This window comes from Nicotiana tabacum, chromosome 4 (genome assembly GCF_000715075.1).
Source record: "Nicotiana tabacum cultivar K326 chromosome 4, ASM71507v2, whole genome shotgun sequence".
Lineage (NCBI taxonomy): Eukaryota > Viridiplantae > Streptophyta > Magnoliopsida > Solanales > Solanaceae > Nicotiana > Nicotiana tabacum.
The window spans coordinates 2,729,011-2,752,751 of NC_134083.1; the positions used below are offsets into that span (position 1 = coordinate 2,729,011).

At 39.0% G+C, this 23,741-nt stretch overlaps 2 protein-coding genes across 2 annotated transcripts; one reads left to right on the forward strand and one right to left on the reverse strand.

Moving 5' to 3' along the window:
* Nucleotides 1-5,243: 5,243 nt before the first annotated feature.
* On the forward strand, nt 5,244-12,697 carry LOC107776199 (RING-box protein 1a-like). The gene is made up of 5 exons (XM_075251229.1): nt 5,244-5,607; nt 5,686-5,736; nt 5,842-5,901; nt 12,213-12,284; nt 12,368-12,697. Exons 1-5 carry the CDS (start codon nt 5,457-5,459, stop codon nt 12,403-12,405), a joined length of 372 nt encoding a protein of 123 aa, XP_075107330.1. The 5' UTR covers nt 5,244-5,456; the 3' UTR covers nt 12,406-12,697.
* Nucleotides 12,698-13,092: 395 nt separating this feature from the next.
* LOC107776198 (subtilisin-like protease SBT1.4) lies at nt 13,093-15,804 on the reverse strand. The gene has a single exon (XM_016596061.2). The coding sequence runs from the start codon at nt 15,754-15,756 to the stop codon at nt 13,423-13,425; it is 2,334 nt and encodes a 777-aa protein (XP_016451547.1). The 5' UTR covers nt 15,757-15,804; the 3' UTR covers nt 13,093-13,422.
* Between the last annotated feature and the right edge of the window lie 7,937 nt (nt 15,805-23,741).

The following is a 23,741-nucleotide window of genomic DNA, read 5'->3' on the forward strand; positions in this document are numbered from 1 at the left end:
AAATCATGCCAATAAAGCCTGGACTTTTACTACGTTTTGCTGCATACGTTCTTCTTTGGTGTCAAAAGTTTTATAGACCTGATTTACCACCAACTGCGAATCACATTTGATTTCGATGACTTCGGAGTCAAGTCCGTGAGCCAATTCGAGCCCTGCAATCAAAGCTTCGTACTTTGCTTTATTGTTAGTTAAAGGAATCGTTCTAATGGCTTGCCTTAAAGTTTCCCCCGAATGCGTGATCTAGACTATTCCAAACCCGGACCCTTTTATGTTTGAAGCTCCCTCCGTAAATAAGGTCCAAACTCCCGATGTCAATTTTGACATCATTATTGCCTCCTTGACCGTAGAGGCAATAGTCCCGGACTTAAATCGGCCACGAAGTCAGCCAAGACTTACGACTTAATTGCAGTCCTCGATTTATATTCTATATCGAACTCGCTCATTTCGATGGCCCATTTGGCCAATTTACCCGAGAGCTCGGGTTTATAGAGGATCTTCCTTAGAGGGAAAGTATTCACCACAACTATCGGGTGGCATTGGAAGTAGGACGACTACTATAGCTAAGGCCAGCTTTTCCAGATGTGGGTAGCGAGTTTCTGCTCCCGTTCAAATTTTACTAACGTAATAAATGGGAGATTGCGTACCTTCGCCCTCCCGGACTTAAACTGCACTAACCGCAACTTCTGAAACCGCGAGGTAGACTAGAAATACTCACCTTCTTTTGGTTTTGAGAGCAACTAAGGGCTTGACAAATATTTCTTCAACTCCTTCAAGGCTTGTTGAAACTCCGGTGTCCATTCGAAATTGTTTTTCTTTTTTAGTAGAGCGAATAAGCGATGATATTTTTTCGATGAACGAGAAATGAACCTGCTCAAAGCTGACAATCTTCTTGTGAGCCTCTGGACTTCTTTTACGTTAGACAATTGATCCGGGATGTCCTCTATGGCCTTGATTTTGTCGGGATTTACCTCAATTCCCCTTTGTGAGACTAGGAACCCTAAGAACGTATCCGAACTGACCCCGAAAGCATACTTCTCGGGGTTAAGCGTCATATTATGCTCCCTCAAGATGTTGAATGTCTCTTGCAAATGCTTCAGGTGGCCACCTGCATTCAAAGACTTAACGAGCATATCGTCTATATATACTTCCATAGTCTTTCCAATTTATTTTTTGAACATCTTATTACGAGCCGTTGATAAGTGGCTCCGGCGTTTTTAACCCGAAAGGCATCACATTGAAAACAATATGTACCAAAATTCGTTATAAACGAAGTCTTTTACTGGTCTTCTAGGTTCATCTTGATTTGATTGTACCCAGAATAAGCATCTAGAAAACTCATTAACTCGTGCCCGGTCGTGGCATCAATCATTTGATCGATATTTGGCAATGAGAATGAGTCTTTCGGGCACGCCTTATTAAGATCCTTATAATCTACGCACATGTAAAATTTATTATTTTTCTTAAGAACTACTACTACATTGGCTAACCAGTCTGGATATCTTACCTCTTGGATTGAACCAATATTACGTAAACGGGTTATCTCTTCTTTGACGAATTTATTCCTTGCTTGATCAATTGGGCGCTTCTTTTGCCTTACCGGAGGTATATTGGGATCCAAGCTTAACTTGTGTATGGATACCTCCTTTGGGATTCCTATCATATCCTCGTGAGACCATGCAAAACAATTAGCATTAATTTTAAGGAATTCGATAAAAGCAGACCTGAGTTCCGGGTGCAATCCTGTTCCCAAATGGAATTTCCTTTCTAATAATTCTTCGAACAATGCAACTTGCTCCAGTTCTTCTGTCGTGGACTTCATCGCGTCCGTATCTTCTGCTACTTGAAAATACCGTGGTACCTGATATTGTTCCGACTCTTTTGTCCCCGGGCTAATTTCATCTGGTTCGGGGGCAGGTGTCGGTTCCGGTAATTGCTATGCCACACATTCCTTTCCTTTACTACTGGAGGCTGAAATTGCATTCATCTCCCTTGCTGCCGGTTGATCACCCTATCGAAAATTTTAATAATTGGTGATATGTTGAAGGCACAACTTTCATCTCGTGCAGCCATGGTTTTCCCAAGATGATGTTATACCCCATATTTCCATCTACCACTTCAAAGAGAGTTCATCTCGTGCAGCCATGGTCTTCCCAAAATGATGTTTCTCCCCGGGTTGTCACGCTTGCAAGGTTGAATCCAGCGAGGAGTTTCGTTGCCGGGATAATGCTTCCGGTGAGTTTAGCTTGCTCTAGTACTCTCCATTGTATGATATTGACTAAACTTCCTAGATCCACTAAAACATGTTTAATTTTAAAATCTAACACATTTAAAGAAATTACAAGTGCGTCATTGTGCGTTAGCAGTAATCCGTCTGCATCTTCGTTCATAAATGTGATATCGTCTTCCTGGAGCCTTTTACTATGATTTATCGATACTTTTGTCTTCTTCACTGCCAAAAAGGTGACCCCATTAATTTCATTTCCTCCGAAGATCATGTTGGTCATTTGGTGTGGGGGTTCTTCTCCTGCTTTCGAGGTTTCCGCGTAGCCTGTTCTGACCATAATTGTTTTTAGCTCGGTCACTCAAGAATTCTCTGAGGTGACCATTCTTTAACAGTGTTGCCACTTCTTCCCAGAAGTGTCGGCAGTCCCCAGTCCGGTGGTTGTTAGTGCCATGGTATTCACACCATAAATTGGGATCCCTCTGGCTGGGATCATATTTCATAGGTCTTAGGAATCATGCCTCTTTGATATTTCTCATGACTGATACCAACTCCACCACGCCGACGTTGAAGTTATACTCCGACAACTTTGGATAAGAAGAATCTCGTGCCCCCGAGATTTCTCTATCCTATAGCGATCTGTTGTTCAGGCCACGATCGGTCCTTCTATCAATGGTGAACTTGTCTGCTGTTCGGAAGCTCCTGCCACGACCTTATGTCCGCTCGTAGGGCAAAAATCGGCCTCTCGAAGTTCGTCTATCTGTATCAATATCATCTTTCATTTTTTCGCTATTCTTCTCCCGTCTTTTGGTCGTCAATGGAAAGCCAACCTGATCATCTTTGATCCTTATTTTTGACTCGTACCGATTGTGGACATCCGCCCAAGTCATCGCTTGACACTCGAGCAGACTTTTCTTCAACTTCCGGGAAGCTTCTGAACTTCTCGAATTTAAACCTTTGGTGAACGCTTTAGCCACCCAAGTCAACTTAACAGATCGTTCTCGTTGTTGATGCCGGATCTACCCCTAGCCCTGTCGGAGCCAACTTCTCCCCTATGAGTGTTATTATTAAATCTCTATGTCGTCTAGTTCGCGGGAACATCAGGAGAAACTGGATCTCGCCTGTTTGCATTATTTGAGACACCCGATAGTGCCTGCTTCAGTTCCGTCATAATCTGATCCTGCCGCGTGAGATGGCCTAGAATGATTGTATGTTGCTCTTGCATGATCCTTACTATATCTGGCACATGACCCTCATCGGCATCATCAAGAGTTACCTCCCGAACCCGTCGAGGGTACCGCCTGTCATGTATCGGTGTGGCGTTATTCTCCTCATTGCGAGTGTCATTGATTGAATCCTCGAAATGAGGGTGTTCCCCTTGAATTTCAGGGTTGCGTGTGCCGTTAACAGTGTTATTTGCCATTTCTTTTGTGATTTTTACTAAGATAAAATAATCAAACACGTTAGTAAAAAAGGCAAGGATCAATTTAATCGCACGGCTGTCTAGGCCCCACGGTGGGCGCCAAACCGTTTACCCGTAAAACGGTATAGTTAAATTTGTTCGTGATTTTTAGACAAGTGAATTAATTTGATCCAAAAGATAATGAAATAACTGATGAAATATAAAATACTTAGCCTTAGAATGTAGATGGAACAACAGAACTGTTGAGTCCGGGAACAGAATTTTCGGGCACAACAATGATAAGATCAAAAGCGAGAGAATAAAATTGTATTAAAATGCTGTATAGAATATAGTGTAAGATAGCTAGAAAATTCGTCCCATGTTCAATGATAACTAAGTTCTCTATTTATAGCTAAGTCTGGGGAATGAAGTCCTAGGATCATGCACTTCTTTTATGTCAATTATGAGGGGCTATTGATGAAGATGTAACGCTTAAATATAAATGCCAAATTTTCTGTAACGGGCTATCATCCTTAATGCTGCAGAATATTCTGTATTAAATATTATCGGGTTCAAAATATTTAATACTCTTTTTATGATCGTTATTCCTTCCTGTGACAAGTATAGCTATGTTTGGTGGTCATCTTCATCTTATGTTCCACGTGTCCTTCCTTTAATCGAACACGTGCCATGTCGTATTTTTCATATACAATGTAGTTGCAATACTCTTTTGTCTAATTTTTTGAGTTTCGATAGCTAGCGGTAGCTAGACTTGACAAAAAGTTGTATTAATTAGTCTTTCGTATTCATTCCAAATTAAAGCGTGCAAATTTCAATAGCATATCAACTCTAATTTACGGACGCAACCAATTAATGAACGGAGAAAGTAAGCCCTCTTATAGGCCTCCTTTTAGGCCGTTAGGCTCCATAGACTAATAAAGTTTAGCCCATTTAATATGGCTCGAGGACGTGGAGTACTTAACATCACGTATTAGCTAGGATTTTTTACTTTCAATTTTAAGATTAAAAACTAGGGAGAACGTCCAAATTTGTCCTCCAATTATGCAAAACGATACTGATTTATTATCCGTTAATAATTTCGGCAGATCTATCTTTACCGTTACAAAAAAGAGCTAAATTTGTCCTTATTGACTAACGACAGAAATTTAGTCTCAAATGACAGTTTTTAGCATCACGTGTACATGTTGGACATGCGGCATCATCCAATACAAAATACTGTATTTGAGACTAAGCTTATGTTGTTAGTGAAAAAGGTAAATCTAATCCAAGCTATTAATGAATGATAAATCTGAACCATTTCGAATAATTCAAGGATGAATTTGATCATTTTTTTCTAAAAACAAAAAAAATGAAGGCATCTCAAAGCTCGAGCCCAAAATTAGAATTTGTTTCTCTAAATTGACAAAATATAAAATTGGTCGGCTGGTCGAAATTAATTACAGTCGCTAGCCAAAAAGTGTAATTATATATTTTATTAACTATTTTTTCTTAGAGCGGCTAAAAATATAGATTTTTCTCTTTAAATCGACACATGGGCTTTTTGATGGCCCAATTGTTGGTTGAGTATATTAGTGTTAGTTCAACCCAATTGCTTAGCGTAACTTTAGATTTAGAAGCGAGAGCATAAGCAGGAGTTTTATAACTTTGGACCGGTTCAATTGGCAATCCTGTGCCAACTTCACCACACAAAAATAGTATAAGAAGCGGTTCCAGAAAGAATAGTTTGATTGATACTAATTCCACTTGGCGAAGAAAATTGTGAGATCGTGAACCCTAGAATTTGGACTACGATTCCTTGATTCAGCAGCGGCAATGGATACAGACGTCGAGATGGTTCCGACTGGTGAAGAATTCAACGCTGCAGCAGCAGCACCTTCATCAGCATCTGCTGCTTCTTCTTCCACTAAGAAACCTAAACGTTTTGAAATCAAAAAGTGGAACGCTGTCGCTCTTTGGGCTTGGGGTTCGTTCTGATTCATATCTACTTCGTTTTCGTAATTTTGATCGAATCTGACGTGGCTTGGTGAAATTGTTGATGCAGATATTGTAGTAGACAACTGTGCTATTTGTAGGAATCATATTATGGATCTATGTGAGCGCTTTCAAATCCTTGCTTTGCTTTAGGATATAAAAAAGGAATTATGGATAACTTTATATTTTTTCTTGCGAATTTATTTGAAACATTTTTGGTCAACAGGCATCGAGTGTCAGGCTAATCAAGCTAGTGCTACGAGTGAGGAGTGCACTGTTGCTTGGGGTACGTTATTTGTTTATTTAAGTTTCATACAGTTGAGACTGTGATTGGTGAAATAATTCGCTCTAATTGAACTGTGCCATAGAAAATTATATACTTCGGGAAATCTTGACTACCATTGTTATATCATCTTGATAGAGCTTTCTGCTTGTTATGTCTTATGAGATTATGCCTAGACATATTAGTTGTATGCACTTTTAGATATACATTACCATATTGTATATTTTATGGCGAATAAGTTATAATCAAACTTGATTCTTGTTGCCTAATAATCTACTTTCCATTTCGTTGTAAAGGAGCCCAACATCCATTGGCCTAGTCTGTCACCCAATAACAAAGTGATAGTGTCTGTTATCATCCTCGAAGTAAGCATATATGTTTGTGGTGTGCACAATCATAAGCTTATCTGTTTGTAAATCCATGACATGCTTTCTTTGAGCGGAGGGTCTATCGGAAACAGCCTCTTTGCCTCACCAGATAGGGGTAAGATTTGCGTACACACTACCCTCCCTAGATCCCACTTGTGTTATTACACTGGGTTGTTGTTGTTGTTGCCTTCTCCCATTCTCCATCTCTTTTTGTCAATTACCATACAGATATCCCTCCATTGCTGCCCTCTCCCTCCTTTATCCTTCCATCTGATGAAACTTTTGTAATGTATTCACCTTTTTCTGCTGCTAAGTCCGTACATGTGCTGTCTTTTCCCTTTGGCACTTCTTTCTCATTTCTGTTACGGCTGCTAACTCTGACGAGGCTAGCAACTTGAGAGTTTTGTGTGGTGTATTTTCTACCTTTTTCCTATGTCCTCTTTCTAAGGCAGGCACACCACTTTTCGCCCATCACTGAACCCCTATCTTGAGGAGAACCTTCAATTAACAATGGAAAACCAAACAACCAATTCTTTCAATACGATTTTATTTGCTCAAAGTACTTTAAAGGTTAACCAAAAGTGAACCTGACTGAGTTATAAAAGGTAATCAGAAAAGAGGATAGGTGTTACTTTCTTAGGATTATTGGTATGCCCTTCTTCTTTTGGGCATAGAGCGAGGAAAGGGAGGGAAAGGTTTCTCGGAGTTGAGACAAGGAGAGCTTTTTGTGTGGAGAATGCTGGATGTTTAGGAGGGTTGCCTCTGCTAATCCATGCATATTTTACTGCGTTGCACTTCTTCTTATTGCCAAAGACCACACGTATATCCCCTATTGCTGTCCTCTCCCTCCTTTGTCCTGCCATCCGATGAAACTCTTGCAATGTATTCACCTTCTTTTGCTGCTAATTCTGCACACTTGCTGTCTTTTCTTCTTGGTACTCCTTTCTCCATGTCTTCTTTCTCATTCTATAATGGCTTCTTATTCTGACGAGGCTTGAGACTTTGAGAGTTTTTGTGTGGTGTATTTTCTTCTGCTTTTTTTCTTCTATCTTCTTCCCTTTCTCAAGCAGACACACCCTGTTTCCTCCCCATCAGCAAACCCATGTATCTAGAGGAGAACTTTGAACCAGAGAGCATCAGTAGCAAAGCCACATTTTTCTCCAATTCAACCCAAACCTTGAGCCTCATCTCTTATTTCAAACAAAACAATAAGAAAAGATAAAATTGTGAAAAAGCTGAAAATCAAAACAAAAACTGGTTGCAGTCAATTATAATATCTTCTTATATAAACCACTTAAACAGTCAAATAAAATATTAGAGGTTAAAGAATAATGTCTTAACATTATATACATTTTTGGAGTACAGTGACATTTCAAACTCATTGAAAAGTAGTTTTATTACCTGCTGCCATGAAGAATCACATCAAGGGGCTCGAGCTCAGACACAGTTTGAAACCATTTTGCACATGTCATAAGCAATGTTGTCAAACTTCAGACTCAAACAAACGGCAACTCCAAAGATAAATATAGAAGTCAAGATTAAAATTAAACTAGAGTAGAAAAGAATAGACCTTGATTGGCGTTCTGGAAGGAAACCAAAGTTGTAGCTAAGGGTGGCAAGTGGGCCGGCCCGGGACCGCGGGCCAAATGGGCCAGGACCGTTTGGCCCGGTTTTAGTGGGCCTGGGCTGGTCTCGTTGGCCGGTCCTATGCTTTGGGCCCGCCAGACCCGGGACCATTTAGCCCGCCAGGGACCGGGACCCTTAGCGGGCCAAACTGTCCCAACGGCTATATTTTAAATAAATAAAAAAATATAGCCGTTGGGCTGTCAAAAATAGCCGTTGGCTATTTATAAAATAGCCATTTAAACCCTCCCCTCCCCAGCTTTGTTTTAACCCCAAACTTTTTATAATTATATTTTTTCCCTATTTTCAACTATAAATACCCCTTCATTCTTTCATTTTTCTTACAAAATCATCAATCTATCACAATCTCTCTCTAATTTCCTTCTATAATTGCTACTATTGCTTACTTTATTGTTACTAAGTGTATAATATATAAGCTATATTCGATATATATATACTTTTTAGTAGTAACATGAAATGACCAAAGTATGGTACTTTTTAGCTAGTATAAATATGGAATGATAGAATATCAAGTTTTAGCTCAACTCAGTTTTAGTTGAAACTGTAATCTGAGTTGAGATAAAACTTGATCTTCTATCATTCCATATTTATACCAGCTAATAAGTACCATACTTTGGTCCTTTCATGTTACTACTAAAAAGTTTATATATATATATATCGATATAAGATGTATATATAGTATAGTATAGTATATATATAAGCTATATATACATCTTATATACTAAGATGTATATATAGTATAGTATATATACTAAATGAGATGTATATATAGTATAGTATAGTATATATACTAAATGTATAATATATAAGTTATATATACTAAGTGTATAGTATATAAGATGTACGTATAGTATAGTATATATAAGTTATATTCGATATAAGATGTATATATAGTATAGTGTATATATATATAAGCTATATTTGATATTAAATATTGAATATTAAAATTTAGGATGTTAAATAAAATTTAGGTCACAATTCTATAATAAAATTTACAAAGCATTGCTTTAGATATTTTTTTTAACATCCTTTTGTCTCTAATATCTATTTAATTTTATTTTTTTTAAAAACTCCGTTGGGCCCACTTAGCACATTTAGCCCGCGGGCCGGAACCGTTTAGCCCGGGACCAAACGGTCCCGATCCCGGTCCCGAGGCGGTCCCTACAAAAGACCGTTTGGTCTGTTTAATTTGGGACCGGCCCAGGACCGTTTGGACTGGCCTGTGACCGGGACCGTTTGGACCGGCCCACTTGGCCCGTTTAGGCCCAGGACCGGCCCACTTGCCACCCTTAGTTGTAGCGCCACCCCTCATCACCAAATATGAAAAGAAGTTCGAGCGGAACATAATATTGTAGCTTTTTTTCTCACTATTTTTCAGTGTTGTTTGGTTTGCTCTTCCGGACTTGGCCTTCTATAAAGGAATTCAAGGAATGAGAACCCCTTGGATCAAAATCTTGATCTGAAAGTTAACATCCTCACAGCCCTCTTTAGCCGATGAGAGGAAGATTTTGGAGGAAATCACTAATGAAATCGCTAGAAAAGTGACAAGGATTGGTTGGGAAAAAAATAACTTGCCTGCACGTTCATTCTTTTTTCTCGATCACTTAAAAAATAAATTTTCTCATATGATAAAAGATTTTTTTATTTCAAATTGGGAAAAGGCATAACACCCCCCCCCCCCCCGAACTAAGGCCAAATTACCAGTTACACACTTTATCTTTGAGGGAGTCCCATTACCCCCTTTAACCTTTTTAAAACTTAATAAGTACCTCCCTAAAAAGCCATACTCAGATGTGTATGGATGTAGTGAAATACACGCGCATGCCATATGGACATTTCATTTTTTATTTTTCTTATTCTTTTCCATTTTTTCCTTTATTTTTTCTTTTCTTCGTTTTCTTCTAGCCGTTTGTCACAAAGGCGCCGATGACCAAACTTATATTTTTGGTTTTTCTTTCTTTTCTTTATATTCCATTTCGCTTTCTTTCGTCCTTTTTTCTTTTCTCCAAAACCAATCACACCTTTTTGAGCCTGATCAAAATCAACAATACCCAGTTCAAATGTGAGGTGTTTAGTGGATATTTGTGATGGGTTAGCTAATGTGGATAGTGATGGAAGAGTGGAGACGAGATGGGGTTTACAGTGGTGTTTCCTGGCTGTGCTGCTCGAGTCCTTGTGATTTATGGGGACCGGCCGGTGGCAGACGGGTGGAGTTGTGGTGGCTGCTAATCAATAAACAATGGTGGAAGGGAGGTGGCAGGCCACGTTGCGCGGACTCTCCAAAATACTGCTGCACCCGTGTTGGATTCTCCAAAAATACACTGCTTTTGGAGAATACGACACGCACCCGACGATATTTTCGGAGAGTCCGAGCAACATAGGTGGCAGGTGCAGGAGCAGTGATGGCTTTGTGCTCACTGGTGACTTGAAGGTGGAGGGCAGCTATTGAAGGTTTCTCTGGTGGCTGCCGGTGAATTTTTGCTGGCAGGGAATTTGATCCCTTTTTTAATGAAACAAAAAGGAAAGAAAGAAAAAGAAAATTTGACTTTTATTTCACTAAAATAGAAAGAACAAAAATTTAAATATATCATTTAAGTTAACTTTAATTAATTAAGTGTACTTGATTATAAAGTGCTATATTAAAAATGACACATGAAATCAAAATTTAACTTCTTTTGGTCTCTCACATGCCTCCAAGAGAGTGAACACACTTTCCATGCCACCTCAGCATCCAAGGGTATATTTATTCCGTTTAAAAAAGGTTCAGGGGGATAATAGCACCCCCTCAAAGATAAAGTGTGTAACTGGTAGTTCGGCCTTAGTTCAAGGGGTCCTTATGCCTTTTCCCTTTCAAATTTAAGTAGATCGGATAGATTTTATTGTTTTACTGCTTGTATAAATAGATCAGATAGATTTTAATATTTTACTACTTGTATATAAGTCTACTTTGAAGGAAAGAGAAAATAAAGATACAATTTCTTAGACATTAGGACTTTTAGGACATAATTATATGTATAATATTTTGTTATAGAGTTGATTTTAGGCCCCTGGTTATGTTTTATCTTTAACAGGAAATTAGTAGAAGAAAAGAATTAATCAAAAAATTGGTTCAATTCTTCAAAAGACAAAAGAAACAAAAAAGAAAAGAAAGGGGATTCTGAAGGATCATCACCTATGGCCTCCTAGGCTCCCACCTTATATTCCCTTCATCTCCTTATTTCTATCTTTATTTATTTTTTCTTCCCTCTATTTTTTCCTATTTTGTTAATTCCCACTTCTACATCCGCTGCTTTTTATTTTCTATCAAACTCAATTGCCCCCCTAGTGTTTCCCCTCCATCTACTTTCCGCACACCTGTTACCCCTTTTCTTTCAGACCCAATAGTTATTCCAAATTCTTTCCCTAAAAATCACGATCTCCTCTCCTACTTTCCTTCAAACCCAACACCTATTTAGCTTTGTTTTTCATCCATGGCAGATTTTCTTCCTTTTATTCTCCTATGTTTTCTTCTATTTCCGGCGAAATTTTTGCCACCCAAGTTTTGTTCCTTTTTCAGCGATTTAATCAGAAATTTCTTCTAAAATATTCTTTTCATAGGCGGAAAAGGATTGAGAGCATGATGGCCTCCAGATCATGATTTTGATCTATGAGTTCTCATTCCTTCAACTCCTGTATAAAAGTTCAGGTTAAATTTAAGAGCAAAACCAAGCAAAAAATAATGAAAAATTAGTGAAAATGCTCCATTACCAAGTTTAGTTCGCGTTTATTTCATATTTAGTGACAAGATGTGCCAATGCAGCTTTTCGCATTACTTCCCAACTACATTTCAAGGATTATTTTTTTTTCCAGTCTAGTTTTATTCTTGTAAGTTTGATTAATATTTCTGTTTCAGTTTATCAGCATTGCTTGTGAAAGAAAATAAACATTTTATCTTACTAATTATGATAAATTTGGTGTAGAAATTCTTGAAATACATATATGCTAAATGATTATGGGTTGTGTATGAGCTTGAGTCCCTCGGTTAATTCCTCATGGCTGTCATGAAGAATTACTTCTTAATGAGTTTGAAAGGTCACTGTACTCGAGTACATCTGAATTTAGTATGTTATTCTTTTTTGGACTATTAAGATTTTATTTGATTTGTTTGGATACCCCCCATTTTGGGGGGGGGGGGGAGGGAGGAATTGTAGCTTTTTTAAATTTCTAGTCGACTACTTTTCTGTTTTCTTTCTTAGTTATGTTGCTAAGTTAGACGTATCCTTTATTTTTTTGGCTTAGACATCTTGATTTATATTATCACAGGTGTATGTAACCATGCCTTCCACTTCCACTGCATCAGTCGCTGGCTCAAAACCCGTCAAGTGTGCCCATTAGGTAGCTATCAACCTTGTCTTTTGCGCTGTTTAGTTAGCTTGTTAACTATATCATAATTGTTGGAACTCTTTTCCTCATTTCAGATAATAGTGAGTGGGAATTTCAGAAGTATGGTCACTAGAGGATTCAACAAGTGGCAGGAGAGGCGATTATGCTGCTGCAATGTCGTTAAATGTAGTTTGTTCTAGTAATACTTGTTCCAGTGCCTTTTGTTCTGTGTTGCCTTACATATCTGAGTCTGCTTTGACGATCTGATAGGATTTACTAGGGAGCTGGTGCTGAATCTCATATGCTGTGTGATTCTACTTACTGAAGTCAAACCTGCCCTTGTTGATTATGTTGTTTGGGGAAAACCTTCAACTAGAGCCACTAGCAAAATCTGGCGCCAATGTTATTTTACTTTCAATTACTCTAATATTGTGCTTTCTTTCTCTTGATCCTCTAAAGTTGTTTACAGAATCTTTTGCCATTCGTTTGATACCTACATTTATGTGCTTGAGCCTGTAAGATCCAGAGTATTCCAAAAGTTACATCGACTTTTTACATTAAGGCCAATGCACCAGCTAGCCAATTTAGAATGGCACCATGGTTTTGTGAGACTATTAACAATGGCACCAATATATGGAGTAATTTGCTTAGCCAGAGGAAAGTCTTGCCTTTGATCTGGGATGATGCGTATAGCTACCTTTCAATATAGAGTTAAATCCCAGGACTCCGACTTTTCTGCAAAGTCCGAGAAATTTTAGAAGCAAGTTGACAGTAGTGAGATTTGCTTTCGGTTCGCTCATCAGGTAGTAAAGATAGAAACTCCAAACCAATCAAAGATGATATGATTTATGGTTGTCTGTCTTCCAAAACTAGTTCATTTTGTACTAAGCCCATCAAATGACAATGTTACAGCAGATGAACATACATTTTCAAATGTACTTGAGGCTGATAAATACTCGTAAGCAAGAAAAGAATGATGACAATTTCTTAACATTATTTCAACAGATAGATGGTCCTTCGCTATTTTTCATTTTCCTTTTTGAACTTGGCCTTGTTCTTGTTTCTGCCCATCACAGATTTGCAGTTTACCACAATCATCTTCTGTTCCATAGTCAATTGATCACCCGACAGGCTAAGAAACAGACACTGCTCACAGAGATGCGGTAGCAGAGTGGAGTAGCCAATGCACTGCAATTGGACTCCTCACGCTGTGAATTCCATCACTCCACTCAATTGACCCAAATGCTGATTCAAGACCCTTCACTCTCTCCAACCCTACACTTCCATTACTGCTAAAACTAATCTCATACGACAAACTCTTATTTTCCTCACTAAAACTGAGCTTAGTCGGAGTCACCTTCACCTCCACCGAAGCCGGCGCATTTATTTTCACCTCATACGCCGCATTTGTATTCCTCCCAACATTTTTAACCACACGCTTGTATTTCACCACACTCTCACTACTAAAAACAACTGAGAACGACGGATAATTCAAATCCCCTGGACTAACTAAACTCTTTTCACTGCAATTCACCGAAGAGGTATCTTTCACGAACGGTGAAATCCTTTTGGGATCATAACCAATTGCACAAAGAAAATCCACGTAATCCCTCGTCGCAATATCATAAACCAGACCTGGATCCAGTGCTCTGTTCGGATCCACATGACCCGACCCGTGAACAAACGGACTCGATTCTTGGCCCGTCGCAAGATCCGTAAAGGTTTTGCCGGAGTTATCTATATTGTAAGCTGTCGTCATGAGGGCAGATTTGATGGCTGCTGTGGTCCATTTAGGGTAAGCTTTTCTAAGTAAAGCAGCTAATCCACTTACATGAGGACAAGACATGGATGTACCAGATATAATGTTGAATTCCACTCTTCTGGTATCAATTTCCAAATCTGTTGGTCCAATGGACCCGGTCCAACCGGCTAAAACGTTCACTCCTGGCGCAGTAACATCCGGTTTAAGGATCTCCGGTGTTACATAATTGGGCCCTCGGCCTGAGAATGCAGCAATACGTGGAGCAGACGGTGGTTTTCCGATTACAGTTCCTTTAAAGACTATTGTTGCCGTTGGTGATGAATCAGATTTGACGTAATCCCTGATTTTGTCACCGGCTTTTTGGCCGACCATCGTCGCCGGGAGGAGATGTGAATCGGCGACGAGTTCTTCGCCGGAGTCAGCTAAATTCGCCAGGACCATACCTGCACCACCGGCTAACTTCACTGCACTTCCTTTCTCTACTCTAGCATTGCCGCCTCGATCACATAATACAATTTTTCCGGCGACCTTTGAAGGATCCAGCTTTCCTGGATAACAGAGTTGACTCCCGCAGTCGCCGGAGTAAACAAGAGGTAGTTTTGAATCCCCGAGCGGATCGCCGGAATACAGGGATACGCCACCGAATATTCTACCGTCTCCTAAAATAACATCAGCCGGAAACTCCCGGTCTATCGTTGAAGCAGCAACGGTGAGAATCCACGGCGCAACGTTGACCGCCGTGGAAGCACCGGGACCAGAATTTCCAGCAGAGCAAGAGACAACAACGCCATGTTCTGAAGCACCAAAAGCTCCAATAGCAATAGAGTCAACGTCATACTCCGGTGCATAACCGTCCGCACCAACGGAAAGTGAAATCACGTGAACTCCATCAGCAACAGCTTGATCCATTGCAGCTAAAATATCAGAATCAAAACACCCTGTTTTCCAACAGATCTTATAAGCTGCTATTCGAGCTTTCACAGCCATGCCTCTAGCTTCACCTTTTGCGTATTGAAAAAAGCTAGCGTTAGCTACAACAGATCCAGCTGCAGTTGAAGCTGTGTGGGTCCCATGTCCTTCAGTATCTCGTGGCGATTTTGATTCTTTAGACTCGTCAATTGGGCTTCCACGATCAGCTTCATAGCCTTTGTAGAACAATCGAGCGCCTATGATTTTACGATTACATGAAGTTGCAGGAAAGTCTGGCCCAGTTTCGCATTTGCCCTTCCAACCGGACGGGACAGCAGAAAGACCGTCGTCGGTAAAGCTCGGCCTTTCCGGCCAAATGCCCGTGTCGAGGACCCCGACGATGACGTCATCGGCGTAGTCTGAATTGGGCCAAAGCCCAAATGAGTCTGCGAGACCTAAGAAGGTAGGTGTGTGAGTGGTGTGAAGCTGGCGTGCACGGTCAAGGATGACGGAGACTACACCGGGAACGCGGCGGATCCGGTCAGCCTGCCCGGAAGTGAGACGGGCGGAGAAACCTTGGGAAGCATAATCGTAAGAGTAAAGGATTTTGGCGGAGTATTGAGAAGAAGAAGAGACTGATCGGAGAATGGAGGAGTACCAATGGTGGTGGGTAGTGAAGATGTGGGGCTTGTGAGATTTTGACACGTGGACTATGAAAGTCTCAGAACCGTCCGATTGAACTGAAATTGCTAAAGAGTTGAGAAAGAAGAAGACTAAGAGGAAGAAAAAAGAAGAAGAAGAAGAAAGTGCCATTTTAGAATAGTTTGCAATATGAAACTATGTTCTGCGACTGTTAATATTGATAGTCAATACTTGATAAAAAGGATAGAGGTGTGGGCCTTATTGGGCCACGTTGTATATAGAGATTGGTTCATGTTTAGGCCCTTTTTGCCATTCCCGCATATCCACGTAGGACTAGGACCCATTCTTTAGATTAATGAGAGATGGAAGGGTAGGTAAGATATGTATTAATGTCCAGCAAAAATAAAAGTTTAGATATCTGTTAGGTGTTTACTTCAGAATAAATTTTTTTTAAAAAAAAAAAAAAAAAAAGGTTTATACGAGAAGATGAAATCACGTTTTTCTCACAGTATATTGCTCGTACTACTGCCAGCCAGGAGTATTATATTGGAGCGTCGTGACTCGTGAATCATGAAAATGATGCCTATTACTCCTTGTTCGAAAAGCAGATAATGAATATCAAAATATGTTCTTAAACTAAAGTTTTTGTAATAACTTTTTTTGTCATGCTACTAACTTCACTCATAATATATTTTGATCTACAGAACAAAAATTTGTACTCCATATGTAAATTTAATACACGTGGAATGGAGGAGATTCCGACTAATACGTTGAATCAATGACGAAGCTAGTGTATAGGTTATGGATTTGGCAAATTATTAGTTTAGAAGTTAGAACATAATAAATTAAAATAATTAAAATTTTAAACTCATAAATTTTAATTTATGGCCCTTTCTCTATGTTGAATAATCTATTTTAACAAAAAAGATGTTTTTCAACAAACATCAACTAAACAAAAGAGTAAACTTATAGTCTAGCAAAATTCGCTATTTGATTAGTGAATGATGTCCCGAGTGCATAGCCTATTTGTATAGGGTGAAATATGATATGACACGTGGTCATCTAAAAGAAAGATATTTAAAATCTTAAACGGGGATGGATGAAAACCGAACACATTCATTCCACTTGTCACCGGAAGAGATAATGTTCATAAAGGCGTATTAAATGCTCTGCGCCCGGTAGCATTTAATAAGGAATATTCTGCAGCATTAAGAGCGACGGCCCGTTACAAAGAATTTGGCATTTATATTTACCGTTACATTTTCATCAATGACCCTCATAATTGACATTAAAGGAGGGTACGATCATAAGATCTTCTTCCCTAGACACAACTATAAATAGTGAACCTAGTTATCATTGTAATGACACAAAATTTTCTGGCAAAAATTATACCATATTCTATACAAAACTTAATACAATCTTACTTTTTCACTTTTTGATCCCATGTTGTGCCCGTAAACCTTGTTCCCGGAACTATCATCTATATTGTTTCATCTACATTTTAAGGCTAAGTTATGTATATTTCTTTAATTATTGTATTATTTCATGATCAAATTAGTTCACTTATCTAGAAATTACGTATAAATTCAACTGTACCGTTTTACGGGTAAACATTTTCGATATGGCTTATAAATAAGACTGCCAGCTCCTTTGTACATTTAACTGATTTTATCCTGATCAGCAAATTGAGTTTTTGGAAATGCAATCGACAAAATAGTCATGCTCCGAAATACACTCATGCAAGGAATACACTTGCCGCAATCAGAACTGAAATAATTTCATTATTATATATTCCTATTTAATATAATTTGAACAAGACGATGAATGTACAGGCTTGACACCTGCCTTTCGTCCTTAATGAATTATCCATATTTTGTGTGTGGAGTGGACCTAAAATCCTTATGGTCCATGATAAGTTTGTTTGGATGAAAATAATTTGGTGTGTGAAAATCATTAATGGGTAGCTTAATACATAAAGTATCTCATGTTCACGTAGGGTCCGGAGAAGGGTCTTATCTCAAGGGGTGTAATGTAGACAGTCTATTTTAATTACAAGTATCAATGACTGATTCCACAGCTCGAACCCGTAAACTATAAGTCATACTGAGACAATTTTATCATCGCTCCAAAGCTTGAACCCGTCATCATAAAAGATTAGAAAAGATGCTACTTTCTACTAGTGTTGTACTTGCTTACGTGACAAAAGAAAGGAGAGGTGGGAGATCAGTGGTGGGCATTATTGGGCTAACGTCTTTATACAAGTACTTTTTGCCTTGTAATTTTTTTCTTCCTGTACAATATTTTAAACTTATTTACTAAAATTGTCTTAGATTTATAATTTACCCGCAATAATCATGGTTTCTTTACAATTTATATACCTTTAAGGAGTCTCTTTCCAACTGTGTTTCCTTCTCTAAAGTGTGATTCACGCAACAGTTACAAATAAAAGTATCCCAGAAAAGAAAAAATTGATTGAAACACCTTCAACAAGATCTTGACGATCTTATCAGTCTCATGTTCCGCCATTCGTCATCCCATAGGTAATTGATTTATTGGTTGCTAAATAGATGTCCTATGTTGCTGTAAAAATTAAATCTTTTTAAAGTTATTTGGCATGGCGTACTCTTAATCCATGTAGGATGAAGACCATAGCAACTATGACCATAAAAATTCTCCTTGTTCCCTCTCTTATCAAGTTTCTTCCTCACCCAGTGATTCCTCCATTTTCGCAGCTCGACAAAGAAAAGAAAGGAAGCATTGAATGGAATAGTTGGGGAAATTTTGATAAGAAATTGAGGATGACTCCCTAAAATTCCATGATTAATCACTTCAAAAGCACCCAATCGTTGCAATTGAATCCAATTTTTTCAAAATTGAGTCATTGTTTAAGGATGCTATAGGGCGGCAAAGCAATTTGTAAAATTGAGTTATTGATTTTCTAGTTCAAACAAACATGAATCGTTACACATGAGTCGATTTGGAATTCATTCTCTACTTTTTTTCTTTAACAAATTGATTAAGAAAAAATAATATATGGTACATCGGCATACAAATTAAAATAAATTTCGTACAAATTTGATACATCTACAATAAAATACAAACTAAAAATAAATTTCATCCAGCTAATTATACAATATATAACTTATTTACAACTTATCTATAACTTTCATACATTATTGTTACCCATTTAAATACAACTACACATCATACAACTTAAATATAATTTTCATACAAATTTTATATAATATGTTCTTTGTCTGTATTTTGTTTCTGATTTGTATATATTTTGTAAGTGGTGTGTTCTTATTCCTCTCTGAAATTCCATTCAAAACTTCCTCTTAATGCAATTTTGATACATATCAACAACTTTATATAAAAAGATAGTATTTATAACTTAAATACAAATTTCATACAATGACTCATACATTATATAACTATTTTTCAACTTACATACAACAGTCAAATAAAAAAATATATATATAACTATAATAGAATACAATTTAAATACAATTTACATACCACTACTAGAAATTCGGGAAAAATCATCCAAAAACACCAACCAAAATCGGACGGTAATAGCCAATAACTGTCCAAAACGCGGCCATTTATGTGTGGTCGGTATTTTGAAGGTCGGAAGAGTATACCGACCAAAGTTGATCGGAAATTACCAACCAACATTGGTCGGAAATTACCGACCAATATTGGTCGGTATCCTTTACATGACCATATGACAATTTAATTGACTTACCGACCAATAATGGTCGGAATGTTATTTTAATAATTTAATTTATATCGATCAACATTGGTTGGTGTATTAAATTTATTAATTTTGCTTACCGACCAACTTTGGTCGATACTGGAAAATTTATATTTTTTATAAATAATTAAAATTTATAAATACGGACCAACGTTGGTCGGTAATCTCGATAGGGCAGCCAACTTACCGACCAAAGTTGGTCGGTAATATTGAATTTCTGGGAATTCAATATGCATTAACCGACCAACATTGGTCGGTATTTTGCAATTTAATTTTTTTTTTTTAGTTACCGACCAAGGTTGGTCGGTTTCTAGGATTAATTTTGGTAAAAAATGCTTGTTTTGGTAGCTACACCACTGTCACGACCCGGAATTTTTTATCGACGGGACCGTGATGGCACCTAACATTTCACTTGTCAAGCAAGCTAATGTTAGAGAATGTAACTAAGATGGAATGTAATAAGTGCGGAATATCATAAAGTTTTATTAACTACTACCACCGGGATCTGGTGTCACAATTCACGAGCATTCTAGAATTTACGACAAGTAATAGTCTGAAAAAAAATACAACTGTCTAAATGAAAGAAAACAGTAGGACATAAAAGATAGACGGGGACTTCAAGGTCTGTGAACGCCGACAGATCTACCTTGAGTCTCCGGACAGCGGACCAGTAGCAAATCTCGATCGATCAACCTGAGCCGGTATCAAAATCTGCACAAAAAGTGCAGAGTGCAGCATCAGTACAACCGACCCCATGTACTGGTAAGTGTCGAGCCTAACCTCGGCGAAGTAGTGACGAGGCTAGGACAAGACACCCACATATAACCTGAATAATATAATCATGCTAGTGGCAACAACAGTAAATAAAGAAATAATGCAGAAATAATAGGAAGGGAACATACAGTGGGGAATACAACATAAAGAGTGAGAATAATAAAAAGATAGAATTAAACAGAAAATCTTTAAACGAATTGAGCAATTAAAATAGCCAAGGAAAACTGCACGACATCACCCTTCGTGCTTGTACTCTCAACCTCACCAAGTAACAAATAAGACTGCACGGCATCACCCTTCGTACTTTTACTCTCTTCCTCACAAATATAAATAATTCATGCACGGCATCACCCTTCGTGCTTTACACTCTTCCTCACAATATAATTAAATTATGCACGGCATCACCCTTCGTGCTTTACACTCTTCCTCACAATTCACAGAATCAATAACAACGGATAGAGAGGAGTTTCACAAGAAAATCAATATTTCATAAATGATTACTTTCACAATTTAACATCTCAACCTCGAATCAATATTCACAATTTTATCGACCTTGGTGGAACCGGATACAAGTTTCCCAACATTTCAACAACAACAATAAGCATGGATAACAAGATTTAAGACTACAAATTTGCACTAATAGAATTTCACTCGCGTACTATGACTCGACCACAACGTATAGATGCTCGTCACCTCAACTATACATCGTATTCAACAACAAAACACGTAGCAAATAATCACACAATACCTATTCCCTCAAGCCAAAGTTAGACACAATACTTACCTCGCTCCGAAGGCCACTTAATTCTTAATCACAGCTTTTCCTTTGGAATTCACCTCTAAACCACTCGTATCTATTCAAAAATGACTCATTAATATCAAATATTGCTAAAGGAATCAATTATATTTCATAAATTAAATTTCCAAAATTTTCCTCCAAAAAGTCAAAAAAATGACCCCGGGCTTGCTTGGTCAAAACCCGAGGTTCGGACCAAAATCCTCTTACCCATTCACCCCCGAGCTCGAATATATAATTGGTTGTGGAATCCGACCTCAAATCGAGGTCTAAATTCCCAAATTCTCGAAATCCTTAGTTTTTACCCTAACCCCTAATTCTACCATGAAAACTCTAGATTTTTAGTTAAAAAGTCAAGAAATGTAATGAGTAATTGAAAGAAAATTATTTAGAATCACTTACCAACACTTTAGGGAAGAAAATGACTCTTGGAAATCACCTCTACCTGTTTGGTTCTTGAAAATGTTGAAGAAATGGCTCAAACCCGTGTTTGGAGTCTGTTTTAAGCCACTGGACAGGCCTTCATCGCGTTCGCGAGAGGCCTGTCGCGTTCGCGATGCATAGCGGCCTAAGGCCTTCGCGTTCGCGAGTCTTCCTACGCGTTCGCGTAAGGCAACCCCCTAGCTTTCGCGTTCGCGACCCAGTGGACGCGTTCCCGTAGAAGAACATGACCAACCCTCCCCAAGGTCCCCAAGTGCTTCGCGTTCGCGATGGTCAGGTCGCGTTCGCGAAGGGTAAATCCCCAATCACTTCGCGTGAACAACCAGGACTTCGCGTTCGCGAAGAAGAAGTCTCAGCCTCACCAGTTTACTCTTCGCGTTCGCGAGAGTACCTTCGCGAACGCGAAGAAGGACATGCCAGAACACAGATTCTGCAGAAAAAACCAGATTTTCAAAGTCCAAAACATCTCGTGGCCTATCCGAAACTCACCCGAGCCCTCGGGGATCCAAACCAAGCATGCACACAAGTCTAAAAACATCATACGAATGTGCTCGCGCGATCAAATCGCCAAAATAATACCTAGAACTCTAAATTTAGCACCAATTCAAATGAAATTCTCAAGAACACATTAAAATCCATAACTTCTCAATCGAACGTCCGAATCACGTCACATCAACTCCGTTCCTCACCAAATTTCACAGACATATCTTAAATATCGTAATGAACCTATACTGGGCTCCGGGACCAAATACGGACCCGATACTAACAATGCCAAATATCAATCAATTCTTAAAAATAAATAATTTTCAAACTTTTAATTTTCATCGAAAATTCATAACTCAAGCTAGGGACCTCCAAATTCGATTTCGGGCATACGCCCAGGTCCCATAATTTGATACGGACCCACTGGGACCGTCAAAGTACGGATCTGGGCCCGTTTACCAAAAATGTTGACCGAAGTCAACTAAAATTAACTTTTAAGGCAAAAATTTTTATTTTTATTAGTTTTCAACATAAAAGCTTTTCGAAAACCTGCCTGGACTACGCACGCAAATCGAGGAGGGTAAAAATGAGATTTTTACGGCTTAAGAGTGCCGATTCAAGTTTTAAAACATAAGATGACCTTTTGGGTCATCACATTCTCCACCTCTAAAACAACCGTTCGTCCTCGAATGGACATAGAAAAATACCTGGGCTGGTGAAAAGGTGGCGATATCTACTCCGCATATCGGACTCGGACTCCCAAGTAGCTACCTCAATAGGTTGACCTCTCCATTATACTCGAACTAAAGGGTAACTCTTTGACCTCAACTGACAAACCTGCCGGTCTAGAATGGCCACCGGCTCCTCCTCGTAAGTCAAATCCTTATCCAACTGGACAGAGCTGAAATCTAACACGTGGGACGGGTCACCATGATATTTCCGAAGCATAGACACATGGAATACCGGATGAACTGAGGATAACCCTGGAGGCAACGCAAGTCGATCAGCTACCTCCCCCACTCTCTTGAGGATCTCAAATGGCCTGATATACCTAGGGCTCAACTTGCCCTTCTTCCCAAATCTCATAACACCCTTCATGGGCGATACCCGCAGCAATATTCTTTCTCCAACCATGAATGCAATATCATGAACTTTACGGTCAGCATAACTCTTTTGCCTGGACTGAGCTGTACAAAGTCGATCATGTATAATCTTGACCTTGTCCAAGGCCTCCTGAACAAAATCTATACCCAATAACCGAGCCTCCCCCCGCTCGAACCACCCAACTGGTGACCTACACCATCTACCATATAATGCCTCATAGGGAGCCATCTGAATGCTCGATTGGTAGCTGTTATTGTAGGCTAACTCCGCTAATGGTAAAAACTGATCCCAAGAACCTCCAAAGTCAATAACACAGTCGCGAAGCATATCCTCCAAGATCTGAATAGTACGCTCGGACTGCCCGTCTGTCTGAGGATGAAATGCTATGCTCAACTCAATCCGCGTACTCAACTCACGCTAAACTGCCCTCCAAAAGTGCGAGGTAAACTGCGTACCTCGATCAGAAATGATAGACACGGGCACACTGTGAAGACGGACGATCTCACGAATATAAATCTCTGCCAACCGCTCTGAGGAATAGGTAACTGCCATCGGAATGAAATGCGCTGAATTAGTCAGCCTGTCCACAATGACCCAAACTGCATAGAACTTCCTCTGAGTCCGTGGGAGTCCAACATCAAAGTCCATAGTGATACACTCCCACTTCCACTCAGGAATATCTAACCTCTGGAGTAAACCACTAGATCTCTGATGCTCACACTTTACCTGCTGGCAATTTAGGCACCGAGCTACATAGGCAACTATGTCCTTCTTCATTTGCCTCCACCAATAATGCTACCT